At 38.3% G+C, this 24832-nt stretch overlaps 1 protein-coding gene across 1 annotated transcript in view; it reads left to right on the top strand.

Annotated features, from left to right (window-relative positions):
• Window positions 1-9193: 9193 nt before the first annotated feature.
• The window catches only part of dlt (codanin-1 like protein dlt), a 157421-nt gene continuing 141782 nt past the window's right edge, over window positions 9194-24832 (top strand). The window contains exons 1-2 of the mRNA XM_067142412.2: window positions 9194-9349; window positions 11928-12019. Coding sequence (XP_066998513.2) covers window positions 9263-9349; window positions 11928-12019 — 179 coding nt within the window. The 5' untranslated portion in view covers window positions 9194-9262. The remainder of the gene's footprint in view (window positions 9350-11927; window positions 12020-24832) is intronic.

Raw genomic sequence — 24832 nt, 5'->3', positions numbered from 1 at the left:
GCTCCTAATAACGTTAGTTTTGTTCCTCTTCCTGCACGTTTGAATTTTATTACAGGCTTGTTAACACTTTAGAATTTTAGTGTGCTCGTTTTTTAATCACTCTTGCATCTTCTATTAATGGATTATTAACTTTTTGGAATTTGAGTGAGTTCATTCATCTCAGATGCTTGTTGGCGGCATACTGTTTACTATGAAAATTAGTGTAATTTAATATATGAGCGTATGCTGCCAAATCATTATCAACATATAAGTTTGTGTCTGGATTTTCTTAAATATTAATTCAAGAAGACCTTTGCTTAATGGATAGTTGTAATTGTCAATTATGAGATTGTTATCATTAAACACTACTTCCCTACTTCGTAAATAGTGGTATCCATTAACTATTCGTATCCCAAATATACTATCAACTTTGTGTCTTAATTCTGGGTTAAGATAATTTTGCAGAAGGGATAATATTTTCCCCTTCTTCCAGACCATCTTCAGATTTGTCTTCCTTGTTTTCTTCATCACTTATATAACTATATCATTTTCGATCTTTCTTTGGCTTCAATCCACTCGAGTTAACCGGAAGCACCTTCAGTTTATTTAATGGTTCAGTAATTGGTTGAGAAGTTTCTTCTAACTTTAACTGGTTTAATGCCATATCCACTTTGAGAGTGTTATATTTTCTTTTTTATATGGTTCATGGTGTGGTTAACTGTAGTCACGTCCTATTTCGTGAACCATGACCAACGGCTGAGTGGCCTAGTAAGCTGAGAGTCGGGATAACAGTTGCTATGGAATGGGAGTGGGCATCTCGGACATTTTCTGAATCATAGCCCTCCTTGTGCTCAGATGGCTAGGACTATACCACCCACCAGTGGTCCCCAACATGTTAAAGGAGAGATTCTTACTTGGACTATGTGTAAGTAGGGTAGCATCCTGCTTCATGAATTAACCTAGCTCAGAACATTTTAGCAAGCCTCGGACCTATTAGAGTAACAGAGTCCCACTCCCATTTGACAGGTGAAGGACTCCTTGGAAACAACTTGGCGAACAAAATAGAATTCGATTGGGAGCTATCAATATTAATGGGGCTTGTGGAAGAAAGAAAGTAGAACTGGCTGAGTCAGCAAAGAGGATGTATCTGGATGTGCTAGGAGTAAGTGATATTCGGGTAAGGGGAGATAACGAGGAAGAGATAGGAAATCATAAAGTTTACTTGACGGGTGTTAGAAAGGGAAGGGCAGAGTATGGGGCAGGGCTCTTTATCAGGAATACCATTGCACGCAACATAGTTTCTGTTAGGCACGTAAATGAGCGAATGATGTGGGTAGAATTGACAGTTGGACGAATTAGGACGAGAACAGTCTCAGTGTATTCACCATGTGAGGGTGCAGATGAGAATGAAGTTGACAAGTTTTATGAAGCATTGAGTGACATCGTGGTCAGGGTCAACAGTAAGGAAAGGATAGTGCTAATGGGCGATTTCAGTGCGAGAGTTGGGAATAGAACTGAAGGATACGAAAGGGTGATTGGTAAATGTGGGGAAGATATGGAAGCTAATGGGAATGGGAAGCGTTTGCTGGACTTCTGTGCTAGTATGGGTTTAGCTGTTACGAATACATTCTTCAAGCATAAGGCTATTCACCGCTACGCATGGGAGCTATAATAGGGGTACCAGATCCGTAATAGACGGTATCTTAACAGACTTCGAATTCAGAAAATCTGTTAGGAATGTACGGGTTTTCCGGGGATTTTTCGATGATAGAGACCATTATCTGATCTGTAGTGAACTAAGTATCTCTAGGCCTAGGGTGGAGAAAGTGAAATCTGATTGCAAACGAATAAGGGTAGAAAATCTCCAGGACGAGGAAACTAGACAGAAGTACATGGATATGATTAGTGAGAAGTGTCGAACGGTAGACAGTAAGCAGGTTCAGGATATAGAAAGAGAATGGGTGGCGTACAGGGATGCTGTAGTAGAAACAGCAAGGGAATGCGCAGGAACAACTGTGTGTAAAGAAGGGAGAAAGAGAACAACTTGGTGAAATGATGAAGTGAGAGCAGCTTGTAAATGTAAAAAGAAGGCTTATCAGAAATGGCTCCAAACAAGGGCTGATGCAGACAGGGAATTGTACATAGATGAAAGAAACAGAGCGAAACAAATAGTTGTTAAATACAAAAAAGAAGTGGGAAAATTTTGGTAAAACCTGGAAAGGCTAGGTCAAGCAGCAGGGAAACCTTTCTGAACAGTAATAATAAATCGTAGGAAGGGAGAGAAAAAGGAAATAAGCAGTGTTTTGGGTAATTCAGTTGATCTCATAATAGATCCCAGGGAATCACTGGAGAGGTGGAGGGAATATTTTGAACATCTTCTCAACGTACAAGGAAATCTTCCTGGTGGTGTTAAGAACAACCAAGATCATGGGGAGGAGGAAAATGATCAGTGGTTGAGAGGAAGTTGGATGAAAACCGGTGTTGTTTCAGACCACAAATGGGCTGTCAGGATCATATTTTCGGTATGCACCAGGTAATTGAAAAATGCATTCACAATTACAAAGAATGGGTACCTTGCACCTAATCAACACTTTATTATATCTTGTTACTATACAGTACTGGTTTCGACCTTCACAGAGGTCATCCTCAGCTGGTCATAAGATCTAAATTTAACTTAACATATAATTTAAAATCATTACTATTTCTAATGAAGAATGTCACGTGATATGAGTGATGATTTTAAAATATACAATGATATTAAGTGTCCTCTGGTTTTAAAAAACAAGCGTCTATGTTTATGTGACATGTATATGCTACTTAAAATTCTGGTGTACTGGTCGTAAGTAGCCTACCACAATATTTTGTTAAAATACAATTTCTATAACTTAAAACGTTCGTAGTATTCTCGAGGTGCACTTTGGAATTTAATTAATGTTGGTAAATCGTTGCATACGTCATGGGAATGTTTGTACCAAGCATTCTTGAATACCGGTACTGTCTTTGTAAGTATTCTATCAACAAACCTACCGACATTTAAATAAAAAAGTTAATATTATTTCTTTTTTCTCCGAACCCAAAATCGAAACAGAGTAAATCATAAACTACAACACATAATGCCTAGAGAGTTGGCCGTGCGGTTAGGGGCGCGCGGCTGTGAACTTTCATCCGGGAGATAGTGGGCTCGAATCCCATTGCCGGCAGCCCTGAATATGGCTTTGCGTGGTTTCCCATTTTCACACCCAGCAAATTCTGGGGCTGTACCTTAATTAAGACCACGGCCGCTTCCTTCCAACTCCTAGGCCTTTTCTATCCCCTCGTCGCCATAAGATCTATCTGTGTCGGTGCGACGTAAAGCCATTAGCAAAAAGAAAAAAAATCCACATTATATACCGAACGTCTATGGAACTTGAGACAATAATTTACCATACCCTCATTTGTTGGACATATACATTTGTGTGTGGGGGCTTTTATCTGCAATTCTCGGCCATTGTTTGCATTGCCGTTAAATTATGTGCCTGAAACTGTGGCGATTTAAAATGTATCTTCTTGCCATTGTTACGTCGAAATTCTGATTGGCTCAATAACCAAATTTTTGACTTGAGCGTGCGCAGTGTCGATCTTCAACTGAGCGACCCGCGGCTTGACTGGACTGAACGCCAGTCTGTTCCCGGCAGATCGCCAAGATGGACGCGTTTGGAGAAGTTGTGTACAAAATGCAATTGAAAGTTGTTGGAGTGGAGTTTGATAAACCAGGCTAATAGACTCGTTAATTAAGGCATTGCCTTAATTGAAGCGCGATAATGTTGTGTGTTTCATATTTACAGTTTTTTTAATATTAGTGTGACCGAACTATCTGAAGGAGGTTTCTTCATTACAAAATGAGCTAGAATGTAAGCTATTGGATTACAGTATATTAAATTGGACACCCAAAAATGTAAGTACAAGTATCTACTTAATTGTTTCGAAACTGTTCTGCTGCCGGATTATTTGGAGAAGAACGTGTGTATCAAGCTATCTGCGACAACTATTATATTAGAAGAAATGTTTTGGCAACGCTGTTAATATTACTTCGTCTCTACTCCGCTACTGTAATTGAAATTAGGCCTATAGTTTATGGACCTGGCGACCACCGTTTATTCATTAAATTAAGCTGGACTTTCTTCTTCATCGGACATTTTAATGATATAAATTGTATCTGCTAAATATTAAAATGTAACTTAACGTGATTTTGGTAATGTTCTATATCCAAATTATTCTTATGGAGTAATTCTGGAACATGGTATATGCGCGGGTGAGAGACCTATTATTCCATTACTTTAATTTAACTGAGATTATCGTTGTGCTGCCTTTTTCTGTTTCTTAAAGTTATTATTATTATTAATTTTGTTGGTGGATTACTTTTTACATTTCTTGGTTCATATTTGTGGCATCCGATGGACTGTTGACAACGTTTTCAAAGACGTTATGTACTAGTATTGTTTTCGTAATGGCCCATTGTTTAATTACTTAATGGCATAGTTTATTTCCGGTCTTACTCGGCCATTACCGTTTTCCAAGGCCTCCTAAAATTAAAATTGTGTAACCGGCATTTAAATCCTTTATTAATATTTTGGTTGGAAGAAATGTTAAATTTAAAAGACTATACATAATTATTGTAATATTCTGGTTATAATAAACTGGAATTTGTTCCCTATTTCTTGATGATACTTTTGCCCTCCTCAGATTCTTCGCGTCCGTTTTTCTTTCCTTCTTCTTTCATTATTGCGTGCCATGTTTTTATCTTATCTCCGGTACGCTAATTTTGTGTGGGCTTTGCCTATTGTCTCTTTAAGTCGGATGTTGGCTTCGGTTTTGGGAAGCTGTATGCTTCGTGTGTACCATTGTTTTGTTGTCTGTGAAATTTTATGTGTTTCCCTTCGTAATTTGTAGTTTATTTGAGACATATTTTTATTCGGGTTCGTGCGATTTTCTCTTGTGTCCTTTCAATTATTTACGTGTGGAACCTTTTTTTTGGGTCTGCTATCGTTGCCTTAAATATTGAGTGTGTTTCCGTGTTTCGGGGTGATTGAAATCCTTGTGTACTGGTTCCGGAAGCAAATTCCAGTTTATTGTGATTAATTGTAGTATACTTACTCACAAAGAAAAGCTGGCCAGTTATGTAATTAATATTTAATGCACGGATCCGTTTTAACATTTGTCATTCATTGATTCTAAGGCAAAGTGTAGCTTGTAATCTGAGTGTGTTTTCACGATTTTATTTATCCTAAAAATAGACATTTGTCTCCTAATTTAATGAGTTGAATTATTACAATTTTTATCTTTCTTCTATTTACTTATTTATTACTACATAAAAATTATTTTACGTTGTTATCCGAGTGCGCACTCATAGTATATTTTGCTTTGAAAATTGATTTTTATCTATAATTTAAAGACATTATTTACAGATTTATTTTTTTTGCTCTGCAGTTTTCATTCCTAAATTCTGTTTATATTTTTCCTAATTTTAAGTAAAGTTCAAGTTATTTAAACATTAATCTTGCTTTCATTTAGCAATCTTGACCTGGCAACCCCTCAAGTAGTTAGCTCGATCCAGTCCTTTCCCTTATGTTCTGTGCCCTCCACGCTGGTTTTGTTAATACTGCTCCTGCTCGATGGTAAGTATTTTGCTTCTTGTGCACATTTGGTTATATTTATGGGGTTTTATTATCATTCCTGTTTTTATCTTTGTCGGGTTGCAGAACTACTGAATGTAAAATTTAAATAAATATCACTCATCTCATTTACTACAAATAAACACTAAACACCAATGTTTATAGAATTAAATGGATCTCACATACACAAAATTAACTAAATTTCAGTACGACTTTATCACTAAGATAATACAGAGCTCTTGGATCATTCCGGAACAGACACTGACAGACACTGTTGCAGTAAGCTGAGATGTATTGTCAGCAGGAGACGAACACTTACGGTATTCTTTATTCAAAAGGGGGTATGTGATTTCGCTAGTGATGGGCTGCGAATGGACTCGCGAAGACTCGAGTCTGGGATCGTAAAACTCGAGGTACTCGAGTCCGGACTCGAGGCCGAGGACACTGGCAGCGTTATCTGCGAGCCGTGTATGGAAACTACACGATGCTTAATATTTTAGGTAGGCCAAGGACAAGTATTGGGTCCGTTTCCAAATAATGCACAGTGATATAATGTACAAACTGATGTACATTATGTCGTATTTACATGAATGTGTAGGCCTACACAACAAAACCATATTGTAACGTAAACTGAGGAATGTATGGACACAGGTGCTTATGAGCTACAGTCCGGCTCTATGGCTAAATGGTTAGCGTGCTGGCCGTTGGTCACAGGGGTCGCGGGTTCGATACGCGGCAGGGTCACGAATTTTAACCATCATTGGTTAATTTTGCCGACACGGGGGGGGGTGTGTGTGTGTGTGTGTGTTGTCTTCATCATCATTTCATCCTCATTATGACGAGCAGGGCGCCTACCGGTGTCAAATCGAAAGACCTGAATCTGGCGAGCCGAACATGTCATCGGACACTCCCGGCACTAAAAGCCATACGCCATTTCATTTTACCGGCGCACAGTGTGAAATTGTAGAGATCAGGCAGGACAAACGTACATTTTCGACTAATCTATTCATATTATAAAGGGCATTATTGTACGCTCGTGACTATACAAAGAATACCTGACCGCAAAGCTTTTAAAGCTGTGTGTGGTATATCTGATCTCTACGAACATTGCGCCCCTTACCGAACCTTGCGTCTCGCACTGCCAATTGTCTGCAGTGTGTTCAGATGAATCTACGTGACTAGCGACTGTGTTAAGATATTTTAAATGTGAAATAGGGATGGTCCGCCTCTGTGGTGTAGTTGTTAGCATGATTAGCTGCCACCCCCGGAGGTCCGCGTTCGATACCCGGCTCTGCCACGAAATTTGAAAAGTGGTACGAGGGCTGGAACGGGGTCCACTCAGCCTCGGGAGGTCAACTGAGTAGAGGTGGGTTCGATTCCCACCTCAGCCATCCTGGAAGTGGTTTTTCGTGGTTTCCCCACTTCTCCTCCAGGCAAATGCCTGGATGGTACCTAACTTAAGGCCACGGCCGATTCCTTCCCTCTTTCTTGCCTATCCCTTCCAATCTTCCCATCCCCCACCAAGGCCCCTGTTTAGCATAGCAGGTGAGGCCTCCTGGGCGAGGTACTGGTCATCCTCCCCAGTTATATCCCCAGACCCAGAGTCTGAAGCTCCAGGACACTGCCCTTGAGGCGGTAGAGGTGGGATCCCTCGCTGAGTCCGAGGGAAAAACCTAACCTGGAGGGTAAGCAGATTAAGAAGAAGAAGAAGAAATAGGGATACAGCTAGATTGCTTTCTTTCTTAATCTGCTTACCCTCGAGTGTTGGTTTTTCCCTCGGATTCAGCCAGGGATCCCACCTCTACCGCCTCAAGGGCAGTGTCCTGGAACGTGAGACAATGGGTCGGGGGATACAACTGGGGAGAATGATCAGTACCTTACCCAGGCGGCCTCACCTGCTATGCTGAACAAGGGCCTTGGTGGGGGATGGGAAGATTGGGAGGGATAGACAAGGAAGAGGGAAGGAAGCCTACAATGAATAGTTAAATCATGTTCCTAATCTTTACTCCGTATCTCAAGTTACCAAAGGCTAACCTACTGGGCGATATAATGCAATTATGCAAACTCATATCCTCATCCCGAGGTGGTGCAGCTCCTTTCGGGAAAACCCCCATTGCAGGTGAGCTGTATGTACCATTTCAATCACATACCAGCCTTCCGGACATTCTAAAATTTCTGGCGGTACCGGGAATCGAACCCAGGGTTCCAAGGATGGGAGTTAGTAACACTACCCGTTACGCTACAGAGGTGCTATAATGACCGGGCCCAACTAAATATAGACAAAGGAGAAAAGGAAGAACATTGTGTGACAAACCAAATACAGTAGAGACAATACACGACATTTACGGATTTCGCCTTGCTAAAATGGGAGACAATTCGACGGTGGCGCTCCTTGTGACTTGACCTGAACAAATCGCGCTAAATTCAAATATCAATGGAAATGTATATACGGAAATGGATTAATAAATTACGTCTAGAAAGAAAGTGGTATTGAGATATTAACTTCGAAGTTGCTAAAGCAATTCTGGATAAATGAATGAAGAATTATTGAAAAGGTTATTATTCAAAGACTGAAATTAGACATATAAACAAGGTGTGAAATGGACTGCTGTGAAATGGCTTGATCTTTCATTTATGCATTACTTTTTTAGCTTTAGCATACCTGCCTGAAAACTTACGGTTGGATTTGTCTTTTTTCCTCATTTAAAAACAATGTATCATCACATTAAGACATTTGTCAATAAAAATATCGACACATTCCTTACACATATGATGCAATGAATTAACATTTAATAGCTGGACAATTTTCCTCTTAACATGAAGCCTACTAACAGAAAGAAAATCTATAAAATCCCGGCTTTAATCTGAGAAGAGGGATAAAAGAAAGAAAAGTTTGAAAATGTTGTCGATAGTGATGCTTTGAGGAATATTTACGTACAATTAGAGTAAAAATGTAACATACCCTTGGCTGTATAGTCGAGGATTTTTAAAGTCGCAGGCCTGGAAATGATCTGAACAGATCTTATAATTCTTATACAAGCGTAACGTCCCTTCTTTCTTGTACACTTTATCCAAATCGCTTCTGTGACATTTCAAAACCCACAGATCACACCTACAACAACACATCGGTATTGAAGGTTAACTGCTGCACTATACAATAAAATATGCGTACTATATTTTAAGCCCGTTAAAACATGGGTCGAGCAGGTCAGAAGATTATAAAGTACTATACTTCGCACGGGTTACTCGGCGAGGCTTGGACTCGTCAGACTCGATTCTCGCGAGTCCAAGCGTTACTCGCGCACATCACTAGATTTCGCTTCCAAAAGAAGTTCATCGGTGTTTCAGCCCGTGATTCGCTACTGAACCACTGTGTGGTATAAGATGCATGTGCCAAATATTTTTGAAAGTAATGAATTTCACATCATAATGCGAATCAAGTGATGAAATGTTTAGAATTACGATACTTGAACCTTGAATGTTACTGCCTCTATTCCTGTCCAAAGAGTGCAGCGTGCCGCAGGAAGGTAGGTTTTTTCTTCTTCACCAAACAGGACGGAAATGATCGTTGGTAACCGGAGAGGTGTTGGTTTCTTTTCCTCTTAAACTCTTTGTATTGTTGTGTTTTTAAGATGGCAGCGGATATATTAAGCCAAATAATTAGTGGAAAAATTCAATGGACTGAATTCCTGGCATGGGTGACAGCTCAAAATACCTCTGTAAGGGATTTTCTTACATTACGCACATAATACATGTAACATTTACGTAGACATATCTTGTAGGTCGTTTTCAGTGCTTTTATAGGTTATGAGACGGTGGAATACTCTGATTTTGAATATTGAAAATAATCAGGAAGACGAGGTACGATACTGTTCACAGATGTAAAATTACCGATACCTGTTAGGGTTAGAGACGAGAGTCTCAGAATGTGAACTGCTGGAAGTCTGTGAGCATTTATAGAAGAGAAAAGTTCTTAGGTCTCCCTAAATTTCAGTGAAATGACAATTATTTGGTCAGTTTGAGTTCCTTCAAAATTGCCTGTTTACCTTCTCACTGGTGCTAAATCCATGTTTGTAAAGTTCTCCTTGACTCGTGTACAACTACTTAGGTTCCAGAATGGGTAAAAAAAGAAAAAAGAAGTAAATAAATGCAATGTAAAGTTTAATCTTGTACCAGTTGTATAGTATCATTTGAAGTAATTCCACATACTGTATATCAGTTGACTATATTTGTAAGCAGTACAGTAGATATTATAAGTAGAATTTTGTAAACAATATAAATTTATTAAGGATGAGCTGTGTGTTTAATAGAAAAAATTGTTAGCGTAAATTGTATAATATTGCATTATCGGAAAATTTTCTTCTCTTGTTAATTTAATATTTAGTGCTTGACAATAATGTATTTTAGTGTACCATTTGCCACCGAGGTAGACACATCATTTGCAAATAAAGAGATTTTGATTTGATTTGAAGTAGTGTACAGGATCATTAAGTACGTAATGTAGAAACCAGTTATGACTATCTGTGTTCATGATTTGACGATACATCATTTTACATTTTTTTTAGCAGCACAGCAGTATTTAATCATTGGTAAGGTATTTAAAAAACAACACCCTATAATAAAATAGGCTACATATCATGGTATCTTTTAGGCCTGCACATCACTTCCTTATTGTTAACGGAATTAAAATACAGTATAGCAATGCAGTTTCCCAGTTCTGTATTACAGCTAAGTAGGCCTATTTATACCATAATTATTGTAGAAATTCCTTTAAGTGGTCTGCTATTTGCATCAACCCTGTGATACTTTCTGATTCTGTGTACCTAAAAGGTAGATCTATATCTACTTTGCAGTCGGAACCCATTGAGAAAAGAAATGTACTCTCATTTTTGTTCAAACTTCTCCACAATTAGACGCATAAGACCAGTTAAGAAAAAACTAGGTAAATAACGCATAGGGAATCTGCCACCTGGATGACAGATCATCAATGATAAGTGACATCTCATTGATTGACCGCTGTCTATAAAGACACTAACTAGAGAGGAAAGCAAGTTCTGAATATTATAAGGATATTTAGTGACAAATCTGATTCAACTTGTATTGTATAGGTACTTGTAAGATTGTACATAACTACAGCATTATCTTGGTGGCAAAATTTTCATCCAGGGAACATTGAACCAAAACAAAACAGAACAAGCCAGCACAGTATCGTTACCATACAAAGCTTTATAACCATTCCATGTTCATAGGCCTATTCAAATCATCTTTGTTACTAACTTATTACTAGGCTATAAATTTTGTTATTACAGCGCCATGAAAGATAATTTTTAAATGTTTGATATCCCGCAGAATGCTGAATCCCGGTTATATCCAATTATGATTTTCACCTGAATCATCATAATCAGCATTTTATCGAGGAGGGAATAATTTGAAGTTAGACATCCATTTTGTAGAAAAATAAGTGCCGTTATATAATGACTATAGTGTCCAACTTGTTGGCTGAATGGTCAGTGTACTGTTCAGAGGGTCCCAGGTTTGATTCCCGGCCGGATCAGGGATTTTAACCTTCATTGGTTAATTCCAATGGCCCGAGGGGTGGGTGTTTGTGCTGTCCCCAACATCCCTGCAACTCTCACACCACACATAACACTATCCTCCACCACAATAACACGCAGTTACCTACACATGGCAGATGCCACCCACCCTCATCCGAGGTTCTGCCTTACAAGGGCTGCACTCGGCTAGAAATAGCCACACGAAATTATTATATTATGATATAGTAGCTCTTACTCATTAGTAGGCATATTTGAAATTACAGCATTAAAAATTTCCATCAAAATAACATTTTAATGCAATAAAGTAAACTCGAGTCCTCATACCGAAGTGGTGCAGCTCTTTTCAGGTATACCCCCAGTGGAGGTGAGCTGCATGTACCATTTCAACCATTTACCAGCCCTCCTGCCTGTCTTAAATTTCTGGCGGTACCGGGAATTGAACCCAGGCCCCTGAGGACGGCAGCCAATAACACTAACCATTACGATATGGAGGCCGACATTTTCATGCAAAAATTTAATGTTACATAGAGATGCATCCTGTTACATGTAATCAGAGCACGAGATGTGACAAAACATGAACGTTTTGTAGCTTTCTTTTTTTCTTTCTTTCTTTCTTTCTTTTTTTTTCCATTTCTTTCTTTCTTTCCTTTTTTTTTTTTTTTGTATTCCCCTATGTGAGAGGAAGGAATTATGTGTTATTTTGTAAGAAAATGGTTCTGATCATATTTTTATTTTCTTTCAGCCGAGCAGTGATACAGCTTTTGCCAACTATAATTGTAACCGAGGAGAATTTGTACTGTATTTCTTAAACTTTTTACGCGACGATGCTGTTAGGTAAGTTAAATAATAGTTATCAGAATATTATTATGTCCATGAGACATATCTCTATTGATATAGGAAGTAAGGAGAGCTATCAGTATATAGATCTATAAGTTTCTAATTATATTTGGTATAACTTGCATTTTGAAGTTGTGACAAGTCTCTTCAAACTGGAATTTACATGTTGTTTGTTCTACAGAGAGTTGCAGCAACTATTGTAGGTAACTCTTAGATAGGATGTGTGTGTACAACATCAATGACAGATAAATAAGAATGATTCAAGAAATGTTCTCAAGTTTGCTTAGGGTTATCTGGAGTAATTCAATCAATCAATCAATGAATAAATCAATAACGATCTGCATTTAGGGCAGTCACCCAGGTGGCAGATTCCCTATCTGTTGTTTTCCTAGCCTTTTCTTAAATGATTTCCACAGAATTGGAAATTTATTGAACATCTCCCTTGGTAAGTTATTCCAATCCCTAACTCCCCTTACTATAAATGAATATTTGCCCCAATTTGTCCTCTTGAATTCCAACTTTATCTTCATATTGTGATCTTTCCTACTTTTAAAGATGCCAACTCGAACTTTTGTTTACTAATGTCATTCCACACCATCTCTCTGTTGACAGCTCAAAACATACCACTTAGGCCTAATTGAAATAATAACAATAAGTTAATTTATCCACCTAATCAATACAATAAATCTTGTCTTTGTTGGATTACATTGACATGTTAATTAAAATGGTACAGGTTTCGCCTTACATATAGGCATCATCAGCCATGGGTTTAACCTTGAAATAAAATCAGGCACCTGATTTACATATAAATAAGATAAAACTAATTTATAAAAAGCCTTGAAGAGACTTTAAAGAAAATTGACATATGGTAAAAGACTAGTACAATGTTGGTTTTAAAGACAAAGCTATGAGTGAGAAGTTCATAATTGGGGAAAGTATTTACAATAGTAACATTAAAAGACTATTAATATGAGTAAAATGAATAAACCAATAGTTTGTTATAGACAAGTGGTAAAATTGCTGTAAATTGATGTTGACCGACTAGCGGTTGGAACTAGATAATAATGAAAATGATGATCGGAATCATATTTTTAAAACATAATCTTGATTAAAATAAAGTTGAGAGGTGGTCAAGTGACCTGTGATAGTTTGTTTACGTAAGTTAAAAGTCCAAAGTCAATAGCATATGGTTCACCTTGATGAAGAAGTACGAGGTTGTCGTTGAAGGTTAATATTGGATTTTATATTGGACCTCTATGGACCATCTCATTTGATCTGATGTTAAAACGTTGTTGAGAATATGGGTTTGTTGACAAGCTGGTCGAAAAGGCAATGTGACAGTAGAATGTAGCTAACGTGTTGAATGTTGAATTAGAAGTAAAATCATTTAACGATGGTGAGGGTAACTTATGTTATGAGCTAAAAGGGCAGTCGTCAATAACTTTTAGCTCATAACATAACAAGTTACCCTCACCAACGTCAAATGATTTTACTTCTAATTCAACATTCAACACGTTAGCTACATTCTACTGTCACATTGCCTTTTCGACCAGCTTGTCAACAAACCCATATTCTCAACAACGTTTTAACATCATATCAAATGAGATGGTCCATAGAGGTCCAATATAAACATCGTATATTAACCTTCAACGACAACCTCGTACTTCTTCATCAAGGTGAACCATATGCTATTGACTTTGGACTTTTAACTTACGTAAACAAACTATCACAGGTCACTTGACCATCTCTCAACTTTATTTTAATCAAGATTATGTTTTAAAAATATGATTCCGATCATCATTTTCATTATTATCTAGTTCCAACCGCTAGTCGGTCAACATCAATTTACAGCAATTTTACCACTTGTCTATAACAGACTGTTGGTTCATTCATTTTACTCATATTAATAATATTTTAATGTTACTATTGTAAATACTCTCCCAAATTATAAATTTCTCACTCATAGCTTTGTCTTTAAAACCAACATTGTACTAGTCTTTTACCATATGTCAATTTTCTTTAAAGTCTCTTCAAGGCTTTTTTTAAATTAGTTTTATCTTATTTATATGTAAATCAGGTGCCTGATTTTATATCAAGGTTAAACCCATGGCTGATGATGCCTAATATGTAAGGCAAAACCTGTACCATTTTAATTAACATGTCAATGTAATCCAACAAAGACAAGATTTATTGCATTGATTAGGTGGATAAATTAACTTATTGTTATAATTTCAATCAATTATCATCAATACGGAACAAAAATTATATTTATCACTAGTAATTGTAACATACCACTTCGTCGAGCAGCTCGTCTTCTTTCTCTCAGTTCTTCGCAGCCCAAACTTTGCAACATTTTTGTAATGCTACTCTTTTGTTGGAAATCACCCAGAACAAATCGAGCTGCTTTTCTTTGGATTTTTTCCAGTTCCTGAATCAAGTAATCGTGGTGAGGTTCCCATACACTGGAACCATACTCTAGTTGGGGTCTTACCTGAGACTTATATGCCCTCTCCTTTACATCCTTACTACAACCCCTAAACACCTTCATAACCATGTGCAGAGATCTGTACTCTTTATTTACAGTTCCATTTGTGATTACCCCAATGAAGATATTTCCTTATATTAACACCTAGATACTTACAGTGATCCCCAAAAGGAACTTTCACCCCATCAATGCAGTAATTAAAACTGAGAGGACTTTTCCTATTTGTGAAACTCACAACCTGACTTTAACCCTGTTTATTAACATACCATTGCCTGCTGTCCATCTCACAACATTATCAAGGTCACGTAGCAGTTGCTCACAATCTTGTAACTTATTTATTACTCTATACAGAATAACATCATCTGCAAAAAGCCTTACCTTTGATTCCACTCCTTTACTCATATCATTTATATATATAAGAAAACATAAAGGTCCAATAATACTGCCTTGAGGAATTCCCCTCTTAATTATTACAGGGTCAGATAAAGCTTTGCCTACTCTAATTCTCTGAGATCTGTTTTCTAGAAATATAGCAACCCATTCATTCACTCTCTTGTCTGGTGCAATTGCACTCATTTTTGCCAGTAGTCTCCCATGATCCACCCTATCAAATGCTTTAGACAGGTCAATCACGATACAGTCCATTTGACCTCCTGAATCCAAGATATCTGCAATATCTTGCTGGAATCCTACAAGTTGAGCTTTAGTGGAATAACCTTTCCTGAAACCGAACTGCCTTCTATCGAACCAGTTATTAATTTTGCAAACATGTCTAATATAATCAGAAATAATGCCATCCCAAAGTTTACATGCAACACAGGGGCTACTATAGCAACTCTCCATTCATTTGGTATAGCTCCTTCAACCAAACAATAATTAAATAAGTACTTCAGATATGGTACTATATCCCAATCCATTGTCTTTAGTATATCTCCAGAAATCTTATCAATTCCAGCTGCTTTTCTAGTTTTCATCTTTTGTATCTTATTGTAAATGTCATTGTTATCATATGTAAATTTTAATAGTTTTTTAGCATTAGTCTCCTCCTCTATCTGGACATTATTCTTGTAACCACAATCTTTACATACTGCTGACTGAATACTACTGCCTTTTGAAGATCCTCACATACACACTTCCCTTGTTCATTAATTATTCCTGGAACGTCCTTCTTGGAACCTGTTTCTGCCGTAAAATACCTATACATACCCTTCCATTTTTCACTAAAATTTGTATGACAGCCAATTATGCTTGCCATCATGTTATCCTTAGCTGCCTTCTTTGCTAGATTCAATTTCGTAGTAAGTTCCTTCAATTTCTCCTTACTTCTACAGCCTACCGAGCTCGACAGCTGCAATCGCTTAAGTCCGGCCAGTAACCAGTAATCGGGAGATAGTGGGTTCGAGCCCCACTGTCGGCAGCCCTGAAGATGGTTTCCTGTGGTTTCCCATTTTCACACCAGGCAAATGCCGGCACTGTACCTTAATTAAGGCCACGGCCGCTTCCTTCCACTTCCTAGGCCTTTCCTATCCCATCGTCGCCATAAGACCTATCTGTGTCGGTGCGACGTTAAACAAATAGCAAAAAAAAGCAAATTTCCACAGCCATTTCTAACTCTATTTCTTTCCAATGTGCACCTCTTTCTTAGTCTCTTTATTTCTCTATTATAATAAGGTGGGTCTTTATACCATTCCTTACCACCTTTAAAGGAACAAACCTGTTTTCACATTCCTCAACAATTCTGATGATAGGGTATTTCTGTCAATCAGTTGATCAATTGATCTGCATTTAGGGCTGTTGCCCAGGTGACAAATACCCAATCAATTGTTTATGTAGTTTTTTTCTGAAATGATTTTTAAAAACTTGGAAACTTATCACAAACATTTAATTCATCTTCCTATAAATTAATATTTTCCCCAATTATACCATCCACTGTCGTTGACGTCACACCACCCAATACTCGCTACATTCAGCTGTGCGCGGGTTTGTTTATTTCTTGCGGTCTTCTCGCTGAGTACGTATGTGCTTGGGCAGTCTAACAGTGCTGCCAATCTGCTCATTTGGCAACTATGACTAGCGACATTGGACTGATAGCAGCGCATTTTATATTGGACGATGTGGAAAAGCGATTGGTCTGGTTTGGTTAGGTCCAGCTAGTGACAAATCGATTGGTCTGGATTGGTTAGGTCTGGCTGCTGTCAAAGCGATTGGTCTGGATTGGTTTGGTCTGGTTAGTGACAAAACCATTGGACTGTGACCAAGCAGAGGGGTTCTGGGGGCGTAAGCTTCCAGGTTAGGGCTGCAAAGTGGCTTTTAGGTCCTTAGCTTTCTGTGGGGCGATAGCAGCGCATTCTATGTTAGACAGTGTGGAAATGATGAATTAATTTATGTTTTACATCACCGAGAAAGCGATTGGTCTGGATTGGTTAGATTTGGCTCGTGTCAAAACCATTGGATTGGGTTGATTAAGTCCGGTTAGTGCCAAAACCATTGGACTGTGAGCAAGCAAAGGAGGTCCTGCGGCGTGAGCCCCCAGGTTAGGGTCGCGAAGTGTATTTCACATTGTTTCCTTTACATGGTGTTTTTTGTTTGTGCTTTTATTCAGCCGGGGTTGGTAAGACAATCTGATTATCAGCATGTATGGCAATGATGTCGCATGCTGTTCGCGTTGACTAATAGGAATGCAAGTAACTACTTTAGCCATGGACTATGGTGGGTGCTGCTTCTTATTAGGTTATAAAAGTAAGTGTACTTCTAGGGGTGGGATGGTGGGTTCATAGAAATTGCAATGAACACATCTCTCCTCTAAAAGGAATTCCACGTAAGATTTGCATTATTTTCACCTCCTTATAATGATACAAACTTTGGGTGGTGGAGTGTCAACTTATACCCAAATTGTGCTGCTTTCCTTTGGGTCTTTTCCATTTCTCATATCAAGCTATCCTAGTGTGGATCCCATACATTGGAACCGTACTCTAATTAGGGTTTTACTGGAGATTTATCATCATCATCATCATCATCATCATCATAACGTAGGTAGGTCTACTTGCTCTGCTTGTTGCCATTTCTTGATGCATGCAGTACTTTTGCTTCTATCTCTTGGCACAGGCCAGAGCTAAGTGTAGCTTCCACCTAGTCCCAGTCTCATCGATGGCTGCGACAATATGGAAACTGCTGGGGTATGGGTGGTGCCGAGTAATGGCATTCGGAGCACGACTAGTGTGTCTGATTGTTATGAAAGGTGTTGCTTGTAGGATTAGCACTTTCTGGTCCAGAGAGGATAGTAGTGGCAAAGTACCTCACCGTTAGCTGGCACATTGCATGGTTTGCAACATTTTATAGTTTTTCCACAGTCTGCCAGACTGGGCATGGGGGAAGGGGGTGTTACGGCATTCACAGTTGGAAGATCATATAAAGCAACTGCTGCGGATGGAAATTTCAAAAGTGTATTTAGGGCAAGGTTTGAGGATGCAGTGATGAGTTATAAGCGTTTGTGATTAAGAATGCAAACTTAATTCGTTGAAAACAATATTCAACCTTGGATTACAACAATAGTAAATTTGTATTTTCTGACTTGTTTAATATTTTTCCTTAGATTTTCGTTTCGGTATTTCATGTTCAATCATCATCAATGAGTTGAATTTAGGATTGTCGTCCAGGTGGCAGATTCCCTATCAGTTGTTTACCTAGCTTTTTCTTAAACATTTTCAAAGAACTTGGCAATTTATTAAATATTTCCCTTGATAATTCATTCAAATCCCTTATTCCTTGACCCATAAATGAATATTTTTTCCAATTTGTCCTCTTGAATGACAACTTTATCTTCATATTATGATCTTTCCTACTTTTAAAAGCTCTGCTCAAGCTTTTTCATGTACTAATGTTATTCCATACCATATCTCCATTGACAGCTCGGAACATACCACTTAGTTAAGCATCTCGTCTCCTTACTCCTAAGTCTTCCTGCCCACAGTTTGCAAGTGTTCTCATCTTGCGACAAATCTATCTATATATATATATATATATATATATAAAATAAGGGTTTTGTATGTACATTGCTCAGAATTTAAAAGGAATGGTTTTTTTTTTTTTTTTTGTATCGGTCGTGTCTACAGTAACAAAGAAATGCACTTTTTCATTTTTTGTCATCTCTGCTGTCTGTGTGTATGTACGGGCATCACGAGAAAATCGCTGAATAGAATTTAATGAAAATTGGTATGTAAAGTCTGGAAATGAGGCACTAAAAACTAGGCTCTAAATAATTTTATTCACGCTGAGTGAAATGGTAGTTTAGGGGAAGGCCTTAAATTTAATTCTCAATTATCTATGTTACTAACTGATGTGCCCGTGCTTCACTATGGAATGAACGGGTCGCAGACAGCCATGAACACTCCTTTCCTGTAAACTGTTAAGTTTTCATACTGATCATTCCAATCAGTGCCTCAGAGTAGGGATCGAATAGCGGGAATACTATGATGAACCAGTGTGTTACATACCAATAGTTATCAGAAAGTTTATGAACCAGAGGAATGGCATGCTAAAAAAAAAGTTATTCAACTCCCCAGCATAAAAATGAAATGGCGTATGGCTTTTAGTGCCGGGAGTGTCCGAGGACATGTTCGGCTCGCCTGGTGCAGGTCTTTTGATTCGACTCCCGTAAGCGACCTGCGCGTCGTGATGAGGATGAAATGATGAAAACAACACATACACCCAGCCCACGTACTTGCAAAATTAACCAATGATGGTTAAAATTTCCGACCCTGCCGGGAATCGAACCCGGGACCCCTGTGACCAAAGGCAAGTATGCTAACCATTTAACCATTGAGCCAGACTAGGTAATAGTGATTAAGAATCACTTCAACGTATTCTGTTCCAGGTGAACTTGGAAAGAAGATTAAATGCAAGTTAGAGAAGATGATAAACTCGAACCCAGGACTAAACAAGATTCAAACAATTAGTCAGTACTTGAGTGGAATCAGGGTGTCATTGGTCCTATCGAAAAGCACTAGGCCTACATAAGGAAAGTTATAGAGAATCTAGAATACAATTTACGATCATTTATGTCTTAATACAGTTTTACCGTGCTGACTATTGTAACAGAATTCATGAATTTAGACATTTGGTGCTTAGTCCATATCAACACCGAGCGTTGCTAACATGGAAATATTCAGTCGTGTTAGCTGGCAATGGTTTTTGTCATGACTGTCTTAAGGTGTAAAACCATATTGTCATTGGATCATATCGACAAGGGAAATTGTGAGGATGACTAAAAATGATTTAAAAAGTCTTAAAGAAACGATCCCTTGAAGAATAACAATCGCTTGAAGAATAAGACAAGAGGGAGTCAGGTATGAAGGAAGAACTCTCTTTACATTACATGCCCTAATATCACAGATTTGAAGAAAACTAAATGTGAAGGCCTACATTATCGAAGGCTCATGAAATTGATCGACAATTATTTGTTATAGAGTGCTTTGTCTCTTCCATTGCCACTCATCTCCGATAGATGGGATTACTGCTGCGTCCTGAGTAAAACAGCCTGCCTGAATATTGGCGGGTAGTGGCTGGGGAGTTAGATCAATTTTCTGAGGCGCTGATTGGAATGAGCAGTGTGTAAACTTAACGGAATGCGGCAGAGGAGTGTTCGCAGGTCTCTGCGGCCTGCTCATTTCGTAGCGAAGCATGGGCACATTAGCTAGGAAATAATAAATCATCTCTATTTTTTCCCACACTACGTGAATTTACATTGTGAGGAGATTTTCGAATCATCTTATCCATTAACTTAAGTTCTTAATACGAAAAGTATATATGATGTTTCTTGTTTTATGTGTGCATTACTTCAATATATACATGACACAGGGTGTATAGTTTTGTTTTGGAACACCGGGTGAGTTGTCTGTGCGGTTAGGGGCGCGCGGCTGTGAGCTTGCATCCGGGAGATAGTGGTTTCGAATCCCACTGTCGGAAGCCCCGAAGATGATTTTTCCATGGTTTCCCATTTTCACACCAGGTAAATGCTGGGACTATACCTTAATTAAGGCCATGGCTGCTTCTTTCCAACTCCTAGGCCTTTCCTATCCCATCGTCGCCATAAGACCTACCTGTGTCGGTGCAACGTAAAGCCACTTGTATGATATGTTTTGGGACAACTCCACATAACAATCTGTCTTTATAAGTATTCTACCAACAAAACTGCAGATATTTAAACGGAAAAGGGAATATTATTTCCTATTTTTCCCAATCCAAATTCAAAACAAAGTAAACCTAACCTACGTAACCTAGAACATGTAATCTACCGCACATCAGTGGAGCCACTCGATGTAAAATTTAAATAAATATCACTTATCTTAATTACCATGAACAAACAGTAAACACCAATATTTATTTTACCTAATGGATCTGTGTGCTGACAAGTGTGAAAATTACTGTAGTATTAGTTTAGTATCCCACACCCACAAAATTTTAACACATTATTTACAGAAGAATGGAAAGACAAGTTTAAACTGAGTTGAGAGAAGATCAATTTGGCTTCAGAAGAAATGTAGGAACATGTGAAGCAATCCTGACTTTACATATGATCTTAGAGGACCGAATTAAGAAGGACAAGCCCACACATGGCTTTTGTAGATCTAGAAAAGGCATTCAGTAATGTTGATTGGACCAAGCTATTTGTGGTTTTGAAGGTGATCAGGATCAAATACTGAGAAAGAAAAATTATCTACAATCTGTATAAAAACAAGTCTGTAGTGATAAGAATCGGGGGCTTCAAGAAAGAAGCAGCAATCCAGATAGGAGTGAGGCAATGCTGCTGTCTGTCCCTCCTTTTCATTGTTTATATAGAACAGGTGGTAAAGGAAATCAAAGAGGAATTTGGAAAGGGAATCAGAATGCATGGAGAGGAAATCACAATCCTGAGATTTTCCGATGATATAGTTATTTTATCTGAGTCTGCAGAAGATCTGGAGAAATTGCTGAAACCGAGCTCGATAGCTGCAGTCGCTTAAGTGCGGCCAGTATCCAGTAGTTGGAAGAGCGAGTTCGAACCCCACTGTCGGCAGCCCTGAAGATGGTTTTCAGTAGTTTCCCATTTTCACACCAGGCAAATGCTGGGGCTATACCTTAATTTTTTTGCTACTTGCTTTACGTTGCAACGACACAGATAGGTCTTATGGCGACGATGGGATAGGAAAGGTCTAGGAGTTGGAAGGAAGCGGCCGTGGCCTTAATTAAGGTACAGCCCCAGCATTTGCCTGGTGTGAAAATGGGAAACCACGGAAAACCATCTTCAAGGCTGCCGACAGTGGGGTTCGAACCCACTATCTCCCGATTACTGGATACTGGCCGCACTTAAGCGACTGCAGCTATCGAGCTCGGTATACCTTAATTTAGGCCACGGCCGCTTCCTTGCCATTCCTAGGCCTTTCCTATCCTATCGTCGCCATAAGACCTATCTGTGGCGGTACGACATAAAGCAAAAAAAAGAGAGAGGGAGAAATTGTTGAATGGTATGGACAGCGTCTTGGGGAAGGAGTGCAAGATGAAAATAAGTAAATAAATAAGTCCAAAACAAAAGTAATGGAGTGCAGTCAACCGAAGTTAGGTGATGCAGAAAATATTAGCTTAGGAAATGAAATCGCAGAGGAAGTAGATGAATATTGTTACTATGGTAGTAAAATAACTAATAGTGGTAGAAGTAAGGAGGACATAAAATACAGATTACCACAACCAAGGAAGGCCTTTCTTAAGAAAAGAAATATGATCACTTCGAACATTGATATAGGAATTAGATGTTTCTGAAGACTTTCGTCTAGAGTGTTACAGTGTATGGAAATGAAACATGGATGATAACTAAGTTAGCTCAGAAAGAAGGAGAATGGAAGCTTCTTAAGTGTGGTGTTACTGAAGATTGATGAAGATGAGATGGGCAGACTGAATCATGAATGAAAAGATACTGAATCGAATTGGTGAGAGGAGATCGATTTGGCTTAATTTGACAGGAAGAAGAGATAGAATGGTAGGACACATTTGAAGACACCCAAAAATTGTTCAGTTGGTTTTTGAGGGAAGTGCATGCAGTAAGAATGATAGGGGTAATCTATGAATATGGCAAGCAGATTAGAGCAGATGTAGGATGTAGTTGTTACTTAGAAATGAAAAGTTTTCTGAGGATAGGGTGGCATGGAGAGCTGTATCAAACCAGTCTATGGACTGGTCACATGACGACAGCAACTACAATGGATCTCTCTCTCTCTTAACCAAAGTTTAATAGGCATTAACTACTCAATCACTACAATAAAACAGAGCACTTTCCATTTTCACCAGCATGTCCAATAATCAGTCAATCCAACCATTGCAGGGTGTACCAATAAATTTCTTCAGATAGCCTATTTCTGCATCATAGAGTACATAATGGTCCATGAAAGATGCCTACTCAGTTTTTTTTTGTACACCTTCTTTCCATAGCACTTACGGATACCATTTTCAAGGAACTAAAAGGAAAAGGTAATAAAGTTCTTCAGGCTCTGGTGTTTGCAGACAATGTGGCAATATGGGATGAAACGGAGGAGGGAGTCCAAAATAATCTGAATGCGTGGTGTAAGAAGTTTGATGATTATGGAATGAAATTCAACCCATAAAAAACAGTAGCATTGAAAATCAGCAGACAGAATACAGAATAAAACATAAAAATACAGGACCACCAAGTTGAAGTAGTATACCAGTTCAGATATTTAGGAATCGTAATGGCTAGTAATAATAGAGCTGAAATAGAAATAACAGAGTAACCAAAGGCTGTAACTTTTACAGTATCATTAGACACCTACTATGGGATGAGAAGGTCCCACAAAGAACAAAAATGATCCTGTACAAGTCATATTTCATTTCCATCCTTACATATTCTCTGGAAACCTGCATACTAACATCAAAGGATTGTAGTAGGATTCAAGCCTGTGAAATGAAATTTCTTAGAACAGCCCTTCAAAAGACACGACTCGATCACTTGAAAAATGATGAGATCCGATCTAAGCTAGGTCTAAATGAATCGATGGAGGAAAGACTTAGGTCATCTAGACTTGGGCATGTTAAACAAATGACTAGCATAAGGTTACCATGTGCTTATTTGGAAAAGAGAATAACAGGTAGAATACCAGCTGGAAGACCAAGAAGAAGATGGATGGACCAACTAAGGGAAGACATGGAGAGAAGAGAATGGAACTGGGAATCTGTCATGAACAACAAATCTTTTTGAATAGGCAACTTTGGGAGACACTCGTTTTCAAACACCTTACCCGGCTCGCTGGAAGGGCAAACTGATGATGATGATGACCTTGTAAGAGGAGATGGATATAAATGTTCCATGGTCATAATCTCCGCAGCTGACCCTAAGGCTCTTTGTTATTTTTATAAACTTGTAACAGATATACCAAATTTGTTTATATTGTTAGTTAATGAAAACAAAAGAAATGTAGCTGAATTATTAATATCATTGTATGACTGCTTCTTTATGTTGTTTCATGGGGACATTTTAATTGGATTTTATATCATTATTTTGTGAAATCATTTGAGAATAACTGAAGGTGTAGTGAAAATGTTACACAAGGTGTCCGACCTTAAATATCTTCTGACTAGCAATATGTGCTTTCACATAGGTGAATAAAAATAAGGGGTACTTAAAAAATGTGCAATGTGTGTCCTTTGGGGTAATGAGCACTGAGGCAGCAATACCAGGTTGCTCTTTTTTTCTGTCACATACATAGTTGGTCATAATATTATATAAGTTTCTAATTCTGTTGAAGCACAAAATGTAACACTTAGAACACTCAGGAAAAAATGGCTTAGTCCTTTACAAAGAAAGAAAAATTTGTTGGTCATCAGCAGCCACATTTAGAGATATGCATTTATTTCCACCATCAGACTTGTACTGGAACAAAGGAGTAATGAAGTGTGCATATTTTCAAATGTGATGCCATTAGAGTTGTTACTTACACATCATACTAGGTCTACATTATGTCTTGTGCTTCATGCTGATGTCGCTGGGGAGAGTGATCGTACAAACTCCTCCGCAAATCACCCTAACCACGTCCTCAATGTTCAGAATGTTGGTCCCACATTTGAAAATGTTCACTTGCCAGTATTCCTTTTTGCTATTACTATAATCTGATTGCATCACTGAATTTGGATACTTCTAAACATTTTTTTTTAAAACCCAATGAGGTCAAGATGCAATATATTGCTTCTCCAGATTTCCCATTAAGTGGCTTTGTTATTATGATGCAATATACTGTGTGTCTGTCAGACTTTCGAGTGTCATGAGAGCAGTGATTCAAAAA

The sequence above is a fragment of the Anabrus simplex genome, chromosome 1 (assembly GCF_040414725.1).
Source record: "Anabrus simplex isolate iqAnaSimp1 chromosome 1, ASM4041472v1, whole genome shotgun sequence".
NCBI classification, from domain to species: domain Eukaryota; kingdom Metazoa; phylum Arthropoda; class Insecta; order Orthoptera; family Tettigoniidae; genus Anabrus; species Anabrus simplex.
The sequence above is the reverse complement of the archived record's forward strand: the minus strand, read 5'-3'. Positions and strand labels throughout refer to the sequence as shown.